The sequence below is a fragment of the Terrapene carolina genome, unplaced genomic scaffold (genome assembly GCF_002925995.2).
Source record: "Terrapene carolina triunguis isolate 2854851 unplaced genomic scaffold, T_m_triunguis-2.0 Scaffold62, whole genome shotgun sequence".
NCBI classification, from domain to species: domain Eukaryota; kingdom Metazoa; phylum Chordata; order Testudines; family Emydidae; genus Terrapene; species Terrapene triunguis.
In genome coordinates, this window is record NW_020664413.1 from 35,880,500 (window position 1) to 35,894,791 (window position 14,292).

The window sequence follows — 14,292 nt, forward strand, 5'->3', positions numbered from 1 at the left end:
CCAACTGAAGGCAGAAATTCTGGTGGCCTGAGCTGACGGGCGGGGCTTAGTCCCGGAGCCTCCAGCAACAACACTGGACCATCTCCAAATGCCGCGGTGAGAGGCATTGCCCGTTAGTGATGAATGAGGAGAAAAGCTGTGCAGAAGCAATGTATAGATCAGAGAAAACGCTAAAATACTGCATTAAGAATAAGACAAATGAGCTAGCACAACATTAGAGTAAATTTAGCTCCCTGTGAGTTTCAGGAAACCCAGTAATTATATGTGCCTGCAAATTACTAACATACATTGTTCTCGAAATCACAGGTCAACTCTAAGATTTGTTAGTTAATCAATCAAAACTGCCAAGGAAGTCATGGAAGTTTTGATTGAGTAACGGTGGCAGAATTTGGTCCCTACAATTTTGTTTTCCTGGTATAAGACAGAAACAACCATGTGGTTAATCAATTACAGTACTATGTACTTACTAATTACTTTTCACAATGGAATTTAAAAACTATTAAGTGATTATTAATGGGCCCTACTATAAAATGGTACCAAATGCATCTGAAGTAATGAAAAAGGGAGAAAAAAATCTGAGCTCTGAAAGTAAAGTGTAATAATAAATTTCTTTTAAAAATCCTACTACAGACAAGACAGATACATACAGACGTGCATCAGCCCAGTAAAGCTGCTGTTCCTCATAGTCCAGGGTAAGTCCGTTTGGCCACACCAAATTGGTGCTTACAATAGGTATTCTGAAGTTTCCTCCAAGTGTAGCTCGTTCTATTTTAGCATTGGTACTCCAGTCAGTCCAGTACATGTATCTATCAATCAGACAATTGCAAAGTTAACTCTTTGGCAAACAAAACCCACAGGACTCAATTCTGTCGTAAGAGACATCCATCCTGGTCTCTCCTACTGAAATCAAGAGTCAGCTGGGAATATATATGTGAGGGAAGAACTATCTCCATTAATTAGGACCCTGATTCTGCAATAGCAAGGACCCTTGCACCCACGTGAATCCCTACTGGAGCCCCACCACTTCGTGTGTGACCTTGGGAAAGTCACTGAATTTCTCTCCTGTGGTTTCTCCATTTGCAAAATAGTGTTAATAACGTTATTTCCTGCTTCAAAGGGCTGCTGTGAGGATCAATTCATGAATTCTTGTGAGGCACCTGGATAGTACGGGGTATTGGGATCATATAGGAATCTAAATAGGTAGATTTCCTTGGTGTGTCAACTAATCCTAGGGATATGCTACTCTCAGAGAAGCCTTATTTTGAACAACCACCGCTTGGTCCTCTGCTCAGCTCAGATGACTGGTGGACAGATGCCTTCCCATTATCTTCTCTGTCTAGTTTGACAAATATCTGGTGCTGGATGCCTCTCCTTCCTGCTGGTATAGAGATCTTCCTGGCACCTCCCCAGATGGGCTAGCATTCACTATCAGCTGAAGGAGTCTCCTGTGGGTCCTCTGATTTCACCTGCAAAGCACTATCTCATATTGCCTGCATATATATGAATATACTTGCACATTCTGTTGCACTGGCCAGGAACAGAACACAGAACTCTGTGCAATTCACATAGTTCCCTCAAGCTGTTATCTTCCAGCACACACATTTCCAAACTTACATCATTTTTGCTTCTCCTCTATTTCTCTTCTAAAAATAGTATTGCTCCCACTGTACCCCCACGATTTACCTGAGAGTGCCATTGCTTTTGTCTTTTTGAAATTTAGTTGACAAAGCCAAGTATCAAAGAAGGTCTATATCTAAATTTAATCTTATGTTACTACATCCAAAAAACTACAAATAAAGAATATCGAAGTTGCAAAGTCAAACACTCAAAAGTTAGGAAATGCCAGAATTAAGGATCCCCATGCAGCCTTAATTCTGACCCCTCCACTTCCTCCTCCACACTGCACGGGCACCAGCAGGAGGAGTCAGGGTTCATAGGAGCTCTCAGTTCTGGTGCCCAGCACCACAGCAGCCAGAAACATCATCTGCAAGGAAAGTCCTGCTCAGCCCTGCAGCCTTGGATGCATGTCCAGTACCAACAAAATCTTCAGGGAATTTGGCTGACAAACTCTTAAAAAGTCTCTACTAAACATGAGCAAACTCAGATTTTTCAAAGACCAAATATGGACAGTTTCTCACAGGAATAGCAAAAAAAACCAAAAAACCACATTGCTGAGAGCAGGGTGATCTCTCTGCCAAATGGGTCTAACAATGGGAAGTGTCGGGCATCTTTAACCATCAGCAGCGCTACCAGGCCCACCTAACATAAAAATACAATTTTAATGAAAACTTTAGAAGAAAAAGAGCAAGACATACCCTCTGCAAGGATCTAGTACAATAGCTCTAGGGCGTGGAACACGGGCAACCACTGTGCGGTTAGATCCATCCACAGCCATTGAGCTGATAGTCTGGTTCAAATAGTCACTGTAATAAATTCTGTTACTGATCCAGTCAAAGGCTATGCCATCTGGAGTTCCCAAACCTTAAGAAAGGAGAACATCTCTTCATTAAAACTTTCTGAAACATTGCCATACACTTCACCAAATCATCACCGTCATAATGGGCCAAATCCTGAGGTACTTATCCAGTTAAAATCCCATTGACATCAATGGGTGTTTGCCTAAGTAAAAATCTAAGAAACAGGCCCTTATAAGGGCACAAAGTGGGGGTGGGTTCTGTCAATGGACAAGGAGCCCTTCCTCAGACACTTGTACGGCCTACTTAAGGGCAAGACGAATTGCAGTCTCTATCCTCCAGGAAGTGCAGGGACTCCTCCTGCACTACTACTCTGGGAGTGCACAGTGCTCCAAAGGAGGCAGAGAAGGGTGGGGAAGAGACAGAGACATTGCCCTACCTTCTCTCTGCAGCCACCCTGGAGTGGGACCAAAGCAGTGGGGGAAGTAAGCTGTGCCCCTGGAAAGGATTCCAAGACAGAATCCCTCCTTGAGCTCTCCTAGGGGAGGTGCAGCACCACCCACACCCACACCACTGGGCTCCACTGAAAAGGCAGAGCTGAGCCCCCACTCAGGACCTGAGGACTTGGCCCAGTATGAACAAACAGTGTAACTCAGCAAATATGAGTGTCTTCTTCTACCCCATCCTTTATGTACTGAACGCCTTCTCTGAGCTGGTCTGCAAGATCACTATCCCCCTCCCACAATGAAATCTCTGTTGAAGATCCACTTCCCCTGTGACACCTACAAGAACCCAGATGACTGGTAATGCCAAGGCTGACAGTAATTAAAAAAAAATTAAAAACCCAGAACATTGTGTTACCCAACACTGTATTACCAAGACCAAGGCCAAACACCACCTTGACCACTCTGCTTGTACATTACATCCAGCTAACCTTTCATCTGTCTCTTTTGTCCTTTTATATTATACGTTCTTTGGGGCAGGGGCTATGCCTTCCCATATGTTGGTTCAGTGCTCATTGCATTGTGGGAACTGCTGGAAACAAACAATAATAGTACTAACTAATCTTGTACTTTCATAGTTTGTGTGAGTACTGATAAAGATGGAGTAAGAACCTGAAAGGAGGAAAAAACTAAGCAGAAATGTCAACAGAAGCTTTCAAGAGAATATTTTAACTAAACAGTCTGTCTTGATCATTAGAATAAACATACTGTAATTATTTAACTAATAATCAGGTGCTATAATCCTATCTTGTTAATATCCAGTTAGTTTAGATCAAGTTTAATGGCATTTACCTGACGCAACTATAGTTGGAGTGCCAGTTCCTGAGTAAATATTAACGTAGCTGATTTTTCCTGTCCCAGCTGGAGAACTTTGTGTAAAATATATTCTGTTGTTCATGCTGTCAAAATCTAGAGCCACTGCAGTTCTTAACACATTCACTGTCCGAAATGGGGGGCTGTGATTCTCAGGATCGAGCTGTATGCTTCTAAGTGCATTCTCAAGGGCAAAAATCAAGTAATCATCTGTTGAAATGGAACATCTCTTGCCATCACTTCCTAGTGTGCCAAAGGCACACCCACATTTAGGCATCTGCAGATCAGGCAAGGCAAAACACAAATGGGAACAATCTCCATTGTTCTCCAAACAAGGATTGTTGTTGATACTGAGGGGAGACCGTGGTTGAAAACGGCTGTCGTAAATGGTAACATCTCTTAGCCAATTAATATTGTCTCGTATAACTGTTGGCTGCTCAGTGTTGCCTGGCTCTTTGCTGGCTTGGAAGACTTTTTTCAGGTTCCTGTCCACCCAGATCATAGAATTTTCAAAGACGGTGATGCCATATGGTGTTGGGTAGCGACTACCATAGCGAACAATTTCTGCTTCACCCCCATCAGGCTGAATTCTTGCAATCATATCTAAAGAATCATCAACCCAATAAACATAGCCATTGCTGTGATCTACTGCCAAGCCACGTGGTGTGACAATGCCTTCAGACACAAGCACTGTTCTGTTGGTGCAGTCAAGAAACGCACGTTCAATCTTTGGATTCTGTCCATAATCTGCCCAGAAGAGGTATCTGTTTTTTGGGTCTACTACTATATGCCTTGGCATATCCACTGTGGTTTTCAGGAGAACACGTCGATAAGAAGTGTTTAAACGCAAAACTTCTACAAAAGTCTCTGTCAGGAAAGCATTCGTAAAATAAAGGTTCCCTGTATTTAAAAAAAAATGTTAAATACAATTTAATTCAAAACCAGAGAAACACAAGCTGATACCTGCAAATGGTGATCATAAAATGAATCATAAAATTATGATAAGCAAAGACCCAAGTATATAGCTGGTTAGGGCATTTGCTTCCTTGGAAAGAATTTTAAAAATAGATGCTTAACTGTGAAGAATTAGACAAACAGTACCACAAAATAACATTATTCAAATTCTGCCCTTGATTCATTCATCCATCCTTACTAACTTCAGTGGGCTGCACAGGCATAATTGAGACAGAATTTGGCCCATTCATATAGGTCATCATCATGGTTTCATATAACAATATGTATTTAGTTCAAAGGTCTTGTTTTATTACCTTGCTTCAAATCAACATTAACATTTTTCCTTAGCATTTTATTTGAAACTAAAGACACTATGTCTATATATACACCACTGGTGGCGGCAAGTAGTATATGTGTAATACATGCCACAGTGAAAAGCACACCGCATCCACCCTGAGGTAGCTACACATGCCAGTGACAGGCTCTGGGAGAGGGAAGGCAGAGGGGAAATGCTTCAGCAGCTCCCTGCTGATGGAGCCTTTCACTGAGGCGAGGAAAGGCTGAGTCTTTCCCCACAGCCTTCCCCTGCAAGAGCCATTCCCCACTGCTGGAGTCATTCCCTTCTGTGGAGAAGGGCTCCAGCAGCGGGGAGCTGGCAGAGCCTTTCCCCACTGCTTCACCCCTGCCAGAGCCTTTCCCCACTGCCAGAGTCTTTCCCTGCAGCAGGGATGGGAGCTGCCGGAGACTTTCCCAGTGGTGGAGAAGAGTTTCTGCAGTGGGGAGGGAGCTGGCAGAATCTTTCTACACAACTGGAGTCTTTTCCTGGAGCAGAGAAAGTCTCCAGCAGCATGACACTACACTGTTAAAAACAGCAGTTTAGATGGGGACGCAGGGTTTGGGCGTGCAGAGAGCCATGTAGGGTACATAGTCAGGTACATACCCACACCCTTCAGGCATGTCTGTAGTCTACTAACCTAAGCCATGCCTCATCGTCTATACTGCTACTTATACCCATGTGTATGTGCACGACACACCACCAAAAGACGGTGCAGCGTAGACACACCCAGAAGGAATTACACCAAAGAAACAAAAAAAATGTAAGCACTTGACAAAGATCTCCTGTTTAGTGTTAAATGAATAAATGCTTTCTAAAAAGTTGGTATTTGCATTAATTATAACTTGCTGTTTGATTTAACTTGCAATATTAATTGGAAAGCATGGTTTTAAGTCTACAGCTTAGAGCCAAATTCTGTCCTCTACTTTGTTCATTCAACTCCTACTGTAATCAATGGGACTGCTGCCCTTCATACATTTTTTTCATTTTAAAACCACTCTGCATATACAGCACTAGCTAAAAGCATACATGGTTTCCCTTTGAAATGTTTCCATGAGGTTTTTTTCTATAAAACTAATTATTAGTCTAAAGATTCCTACAACATATACAGAGAAACCTTTATTATAAATTCAGCTATGCAGCAGTTCTGCTTACCTGCTACCCAATCAATTGCAATGCCACGGATTCCATTTCGTCCTATTCCATTTGTAATAACGTTTCTAAAATAAGAACCATCCGGCTTAATTTTACGTATTGCTTTCTGGGAAGAAACAGTGCTGCTGAAGTCACACCAGTAAATGAAACCAGAAGGCATGTGAACATCCACATGAAGTGCATTTCGTCCTGAAACATTTTTAAAAAGCAATCAATTATTTTTAATATAAAAGTATTTTATTTAAAATTTGTGGTTTATGTTGTTTGCAATGACAAGTGAATTGAGGTTGTCATCGCATAAAATCTACCATCAATTTACATTGCCATGGTACTCTTTATATGTAAACATTCAGAGAAGCCATTTATATGATCTTCTCTGTTAATGTGTAGAGCATCGTATTATTATGGCTCCGTAGTTCAATATTTAAAATAGTGTATGAGAATATTAAACTAATAAAATCTGATTATTACAGTGTGCTAAAATTAAACTCACAAACTACATCTGCAAAAAGAGGTTGTCTTCTGAAAATTTAGGCCTTTATGTGGAGATCGGTACACGCCACTGAATTTTACACATTCCTTACCTCCATGGCATGATGTCTAGGCAATATTCTTATTCAGTATATTAGTCTTGTTGTTAAATACACCATATGTCAGATAAGCAATCACCAGAGCATTACAAATCTTTAACAGAAAATGACCACAATAGGCATAAAGAGATTTTTCTCATCTACTACAATCTTCACATACCTCTTCCTGCCAACGGCACCATGGCTTCAGAGTGATCAGATGTCTCTAAGCTAAATCCTTTAATTGCGGACAGCATGGAAACAATTACAAAGGAACTATATGGGGAACAGGTCCTGTTATTAGGATTTAGCTGGAAGCCAGTGGCACAGGCACAGGAAAATAGTCCACCAGGCACAGGCAGACAAAGCTGCTGACAAACTCCAATATTGTTACTGCAGCCATTTGAGGAACCAGCAGAATCTGTGTCAGAAAGAAACAGATGCATATAAAACAGCAATAGTGCAGCTGTTCATTATAAACTCTCATTGTTCTAGAATAAAATGTATACACGCCACAAGCTTATCAGGAAAGTGACTAATAACAATAAGCAGCAACAGTAAGAATGTTAATCATTTTGAACTGTGGCAAATAAATATAAGCATCTGGACTCCTCTCACCTAAGATGAAGAGATCTTCAGTAGAGCATGTTTTTTCAGGATCAGATATGACACTCATAAATTTGAAGCAAACTAGCTCATGAAATTCCAGAATGAATTTTTCAGTTAAAGTTACAGCTGTAAACTTACTGTAAAAACAGATGCGACAGCAAAATCCTAACTGGATAACCTCACAACTAATTATTAGAGCTGAGAAATGCCTCATGTGATTGTCCTCAAATAAAAAAAAACTAAATTTGCTTTGCAAATATTCATACCCCTTTGTGTTCTGTTCCTGAGAATATTCAAGCAAATGAAGTTATATCCAGGAATGTTTGTGAAAACAGAATTTTACATGAATATCAGAACATTCAGAGAAACTGAATTTTGAACTCAGAAATACATTTCCACAGAAACTTACTTCAATAAATTGTGCTCTTTCAGTCAGAAAACAATGACACCATCATCTGACCAATTTTTCTTATGAAAATTAACCACATGGATTGCATTTCATATTTCAATACCAAATAATCTAATAAAATACCGAGATTTATTCACAGAAATCATTAGGGGAATAATTTTGAAAAAGGAACATATTGGAGAAAACTGAAAACTGCTCATGGACAATTTGAAAGTAGAAAAGGATGCTAAAATTCACAGCAAAATATTATTCACTGTGAATTAATCAACTAGTTTTACCAATTACTTGAGGACATTTGAACACAGAAATTAATAAACTAACTAGCAATGAGCCCAACGTCAAAACTAGAGCATAACACCATTGGACATTGTGGAAGTTCAGATCTCAGCTATACATGTGAGAACGATCTCTACAATCAATCAGAACTCCCTGCTCTTCCAGAAAAAGTTAACACAGACTGTGTTAGTACAGAGCAGTGAAAGTTAATGTATCTGCATTATTTCCATACCATACTACTAGAAATCATACTGAAATCAAAACTAACAAAAACAAACCCATGGCGGTTTGCCATGCTATCTTGTTGGCAATTTAATAACGTTTCAGATTCTTGTTTTCAGGATGGTAGATTTTTCAAAATTTAGACTTCCTGACACTGCCTCTTTAAATTGTAGCAAATACTCACTGTCTTTATAATACACTCGTAGGCACTTCAGTCTTGGAACATTGTCTCTCATCACCACTTTGTTCGCTCCAGTGGACTTGTCAACCCGCTCAATGACCTCATAGTCTCGATCAGTATAGTACAGAAAGGAATCATAGACAGCGATTCCCCAGGGGTGAGAGAGATGAAGAACCAGGGTCACACGATTTGTACCATCCACATTGCCTTTTTCAATCTAAGAGATCAGTTAGAATTTCATTAGAATTTTATACATGCTGATAAACTCTTTCTGTGAACAGAAATCTATGCATTTCTCTCAGGTTTGGGGCAAGAGTTGTGGGGTTGTTGTTTTTTTAAGAACTATTCTTTTCTTTCCATTAAAATTTAACAAACTTGTCATTTTTCAAAACAGCTAATGACAATCTAAAATAAAAGCCACATTGAGAAAAGAAAAAAGATATAATTATATAAGAGCAAAATTAACGTTAGTAAAAATATTATTCACCTATGTCTCATTAACACACACAAGTACACCTCTACCTCGATATAACGCTGTCCTCGGGGGCCAAAAAATCTTACTGCATTATAGGTGAAACCACGTTATATCGAACTTGGTTTGATCCGCCTGAGTGTGCAGCCCCGCCCCCCTGGAGCGCTGCTTTACAGCGTTATATCCAAATTCATGTTATATTGGGTCGCGTTATATCGGGGTAGAGGTGTATTTTCATCTACTTTATTCTTTTTCTTTTTTTTTAAGTGGGCACCACTACCAGCAGTGGTTCTCAAACTTTTGTACTGGTGACCCCTTTCACATAGCAAGCCTGTGTGTGCGACACCCCCGTTAGACATTAAAAACACTCTTTTTTACATATTTAACACCATTATAAATGCTGGAGGCAAAGCGGGGTTTGGGGTGGAGGCTGACAGCTTGCGACCCCCCATGTAATAACCTCATGACCCCCTGAGGGGTCCCGACCCCTAGTTTGAGAACCCTTGTGCTAAAGGATACACTGTTCAATAAAACTGGCAGAATGGAGTGAATAGTTCACACCTTTTCTCTCACAAACTTTGATGTCATTCATTGAAAGGCTGTTCTAACTAATGCCATCCTGGACCTCCCAGGTACACTCCTGACAGTTATGAATCAGAAAGATATGTTCCTGCTCCCATTGAGAGATTCCTCTGGACTCTTGCCTGACTCACAGCAGCATATATGAGCAGGATATAGGAGCCCTTGAGGGTTCAATTGTCCAGTAGTTAAAAATCACTGGAGGAAACACAATGGCTTTTTTAATGTTATGGAACATGTGAGTGCACACTCTTCCATGGGGACATTGGATAAACACTTTATCTGGTAATAAGACTACTGTATCTTCCCTATACCCAAATGCTGTTTCAGTACCCATGGAGGGAGAGGCACAAAAGGCAGTTAGGCATTCAACTCTCATTGAAATTCTAAAAAGCAAGATTCATTCCAGTCCAGCAGCTACTGTATAGTGTACAAATCAGTCATATTTGGCCTGCAACTTTTAGTCACATGATTATTCTCAGTTAAATAAGTGAACTACTCATGTGAGTTAGGGCTGCAGAAATGGGCACGCAGATACTACAGCAACAATATATAAAAATTCATACCACTCCCGTGCTTGTGACAGCCCAGTACAACTTCTGTTCCTTTATGTCAATGGTAATAAACTCTACATGGTCAAGGTTGCCAGTGAAGAGGGTTTTTATATCTGAGCCATCCATGTTTGCACTGGCAATCTTTGCTGGGACCCCGCTGTCAGTTCCTTGGTCTGTCCAATACAGTTTCCTGAAACATATGTTATCGCAGCAATTACAGAAGCAGGTAAGAATCTAAGGCCCCGGTTCATCAAAGCATTTAAGAATATGCATAAGTCTACTGTGCTACTCAGCAAAATACTTCAATATGTTCTGAGTAGGGATGGACTGCTCAATCAGGTCCAACAACATGTTTCACTTTATCGGAACATTGTCATGTTAAAGATAGTTTAAGAAAAAATATTTCCTTTCCTGAACCACTCACAACATCTTAAATTACTAAAACTCAGCAAATTTTAAGAATCTAACAGAGATAATTTCCATTTTGCAGAGGATTCTGAGATTTCAAAATTGGGTTTGGAATGAAAACCAAAAATGTCTAAGGCTATGTCCACACTGGCAATTGAATGACAAAACTTTTGTCTTTCAGCGGTATTAAACACTGTCCCCCCCCCGAAAGACAAAGTGCCAGTGTGAACAGCACGTTGTCGACAGGAGTGCTCTCCTGCCAACGACACAAATGCCGCTCGTTGGGGGTAGAAGATTTTTGTCGGCAGGAGAGCCGACCAACAGTGACTACACTGCATGACTTTTAGCGACACAGCTGTAGAGATACAGCCAGCTCCGGGATCTAATTTACTTTTCAATGTTTATGAGGGGTTTTTTTTGTATTTTGCTAGGCTTGATCAGTAAAAAAAAAAAAAGAATAAACTTTTACCCAAAGACATTATCTTAATATTTATAATAAGGACTAAAATGGAGAGTTGCCATTTTGGATGGGGGATTATGTGACAATTAAAAAATAATCTGCAACTATGCAGCAATTTATGCATTCATGTAATTGATCGCATTGCTTATTAGGCTCTAACTATAGTTTTAAAAGATTAACAGATTCAACCCAAATATAATTTTAAAAAACAAACTCTGTGTATGCCAATTTTATGCCTGCAACAAATTTTCATCGCCACCCGTCATACAAACCCTAAAAATTAGGAGAGAAATAAAATAATTGAGAAAGTATTTACTATACCAAGCTGATATAACTTAGAAAATAAAGCATAAGTAAAGAAAAAGCTATTTTGGAAACTTACCCTCGTGCTGGATCAACGGCCAAACCAATTGGCACTCCAGCTCCAGTAGGGGTACCATCATTGGTAATCAGAGTTTTTCTGTACTTTACTTCACCATGTAGCTTCAGTACCTATATAAATGTTTAGCACAATTAGGGTCTGCAATGTGGAATTGACAGTATAATTTCAAACTAAAACCTGGACAGCCTGAACCCACATAGGTCCAAGCTGAAGAAAAGGTTAACACAAGCACTATGAAGAAAAAGCACTGGGTTCTGTACTTTTCCAATAGGTTCTCTCCTCTGACAAGTACTTCTCCAACAAACTCCCTGTGATACTTAATTTAGCTAGCATAACTGCAAATGATTCCTGTTCATAAAAGTCACTAAAATCCTTACTAAACTGCTTCCATTCTTCAGTATAACACTAAAGGTGTTAAGTGAGGTTCAGGTTGATTTTATGCTGCTTTACAAAATATTTCTTTTTAACCTGTTTAAAATTAGTTTCCTTTTAATTTAATCACATGCCCCCCTTTTATTATTCTGGGACAGAGAAATCCCTGATCATCCATTACTCCTCTCCTTTCCACTCTATATAACCCTGGTCTTTTTATCCTCTACCTACTTTCAAGCGGCTAGTCTCTTGTGAGCCACAACACACCAAACCACACCACAGCATTTGGGACCTGAACTTTCTTTCATTGCAGCCAATGGTAAAACTCCCACTAATTTCAGTAGGCATAGGATGTGGAGCTTAGACTTTAATGCAGAACTGTAATACATCATTCCACTCTAGTGTTCTGAGGATTTATCAGCATCAAACAACATCAGAGAGCTTACTGATTTGAAGAAAAAATAGATCTGTGCACAGGTAAATGGATGCTCCTATGAAGTATTGCTTTTAAAATCACATTGGCTATATACATATGTCCAGATTCGAGTGTGATTTATTTAGTTTGATACTTTAGGCAACTAAATTTTATATTTTTTTCTGTGTTTTGTCCTTAATATTCAGTTTTAAAATAAAGCTGCTTTCAGGTGTATTTCCCCAGAATGCCTTGCTGCTTTGAAGCTGTATGTATGGCCTCTGAAAGAAATATTCAGGCTTTCACCTTTAAATTGTATTTATCAAATAAGTACCTCAACTGACTGTGTGCCAGGGTTACTATAATACAGGTTTGCAGATATCCAGTCTAAAGCCAGGCCAATAGGAGCACCAATAACAGCTGCTGGAGCAAATACTGTCCTGTTAGTTCCATCTGACTTCACCCTGTGAATTTCACCCTTGGGGAAAAAAGATAAGAAAAGTGAGAAAATGTCGAGGGCAATGTCACAAAGAAAATAACATATTTCTTCCTCTTCACAAGCACTTCCCTCATGTGATACTAATTTGCTTAGGAAAAAGCAAATCCAACACAGCTAGTAGAATTTATATGTATATGTACAGTACAAAAGAGCTGCAAAAATATTATTTTAAATCTTAAAAGCTACATTATATAAAGAAACAATACTACTCTCTATCCTGACTGGAGGATGTAAAATTGTTATGCTTAGAATAGAAGGTTGGAGTTTATATCTTTCACAGTTATATATAACCATACTATGGTATGAACACTTTATTAGGAAAAACTCAAGGAAGGTCTGTGATAAACATCTCTGATACAGTTTAAACACAATAAAAGAAAATTATGTGGTCTTTTCCCCAGTATAACTTTTTAAGATTTGTACTTTGAAAACAGTTATAATGTCAGGAAACTTGACTAAGTTTATCCCAGTGATCCTACCCACTCTTGCTCCAGGAGTGTAAACCCTACGCAATCTCCAACACTAGTTGCTATCTTTCTGTGGATGACACTTAGGGCAAGTCTATACTACAGCGCTACATTGGCGCAGGTGCACTGATGCAGCTGTGCCACTGTAGCACGTCTGCTGAAGGAGCTCTATGCCAACGGGTGAGTGCTCTCCCATCAGCATCATTACTCCATCTCCGTGAGAGGCGGATGCTATGTCGGCGGGAGACCATCTCCCGCCATCATAGCATCAGTGTGAACAGCGCTTAAGTCAATGTAACTTACGCCACTTGGGGAGGGGGGTGCTTTTACACACTCCTGAGTGACATAAATTACTTAAGCGGTAAGGTAAACCGGCCCTTAGGAATGTCTTCAGAGACACATCCGGAAGTGTGCTGACCAGACAGGGATCTGCAGAGCTGACTACTATAGCTGCTCTGGTTGATTTTCTGAGTTTACTTCAACTTTACAGAACTGGTTCAGGGATACAGTAACTCCTCACTTTAAGTCGTCCCGGTTACATTGTTTCGTTGCTGATCAATTAGGGAACATACTCATTTAAAGTTGTGCAATGCTCCACTCATACGTTGTTTGGCTGCCTGCTATCTCCCGACGCCCCCTCCTCCCCACAGCACCTCCCGCCCGCCGGCAGACCCTACAGATCAGCGCCTTCCCCCTCCGCCCCCCAGCAATCAGCTGGCTGCGGCGTTTTGGGGGCAGGAGGGAGGGGGAAGGAGCGAGGACTGGGCGCACAGGCTCCCCCTCCCTCCCCTGCCTCCCCAACACCGCAAGCCAGCTGATTGCTCTGGGCAGGAGGCTGGGGGGAGGGACGGGGAGCCTGCGTGCCAAGTCCTTGCTCCTCCCCCCTCCCTCCTGCCCCCTAAACACTGCAAGTCAGCTGATTGCCCCAGGCAGGAGGGAGGGGGGAGGAGCAAGGACTCAGAGTGCCTCCCCCTCACCCCTGCCTCCTGCCAGCAGCAATCAGCTGGCTTGCGGCGTTTAGAAGGGAGGGGAGGGAGGGGGGAGGAGCGAGGACGCAGCATGGGAAGTAAAGGGGGAGGAGCTGGGGGGGAGAAGAGGCAGGTCAAGGATGGGGGTTTGGGGGAAGGGGGGGAGTGGGCGGGCTGAGGGCTGAGCCCACCCCACCCCCATCCCTGGTGCTTGCAGAGTAGAGGAAGCTGCCGCTGCTGCGCAATGTGCTTCTCCTAGCCTATAGCACCTTCAGCCTCC

The 14,292-nt window shown here is 41.1% G+C and overlaps 1 protein-coding gene across 1 annotated transcript in view; it reads right to left on the bottom strand.

Moving 5' to 3' along the window:
• Positions 1-14,292, bottom strand: part of LRP2 (LDL receptor related protein 2) — a 179,802-nt gene that overhangs the window by 69,690 nt on the left and 95,820 nt on the right. Inside the window, exons 34-42 of the mRNA XM_029910515.1 lie at positions 12,413-12,556; positions 11,295-11,404; positions 10,057-10,234; positions 8,443-8,656; positions 6,924-7,163; positions 6,174-6,362; positions 3,710-4,630; positions 2,316-2,481; positions 648-806 (exon numbers count right to left, since the gene is read on the bottom strand). Coding sequence (XP_029766375.1) covers positions 648-806; positions 2,316-2,481; positions 3,710-4,630; positions 6,174-6,362; positions 6,924-7,163; positions 8,443-8,656; positions 10,057-10,234; positions 11,295-11,404; positions 12,413-12,556 — 2,321 coding nt within the window. The remainder of the gene's footprint in view (positions 1-647; positions 807-2,315; positions 2,482-3,709; positions 4,631-6,173; positions 6,363-6,923; positions 7,164-8,442; positions 8,657-10,056; positions 10,235-11,294; positions 11,405-12,412; positions 12,557-14,292) is intronic.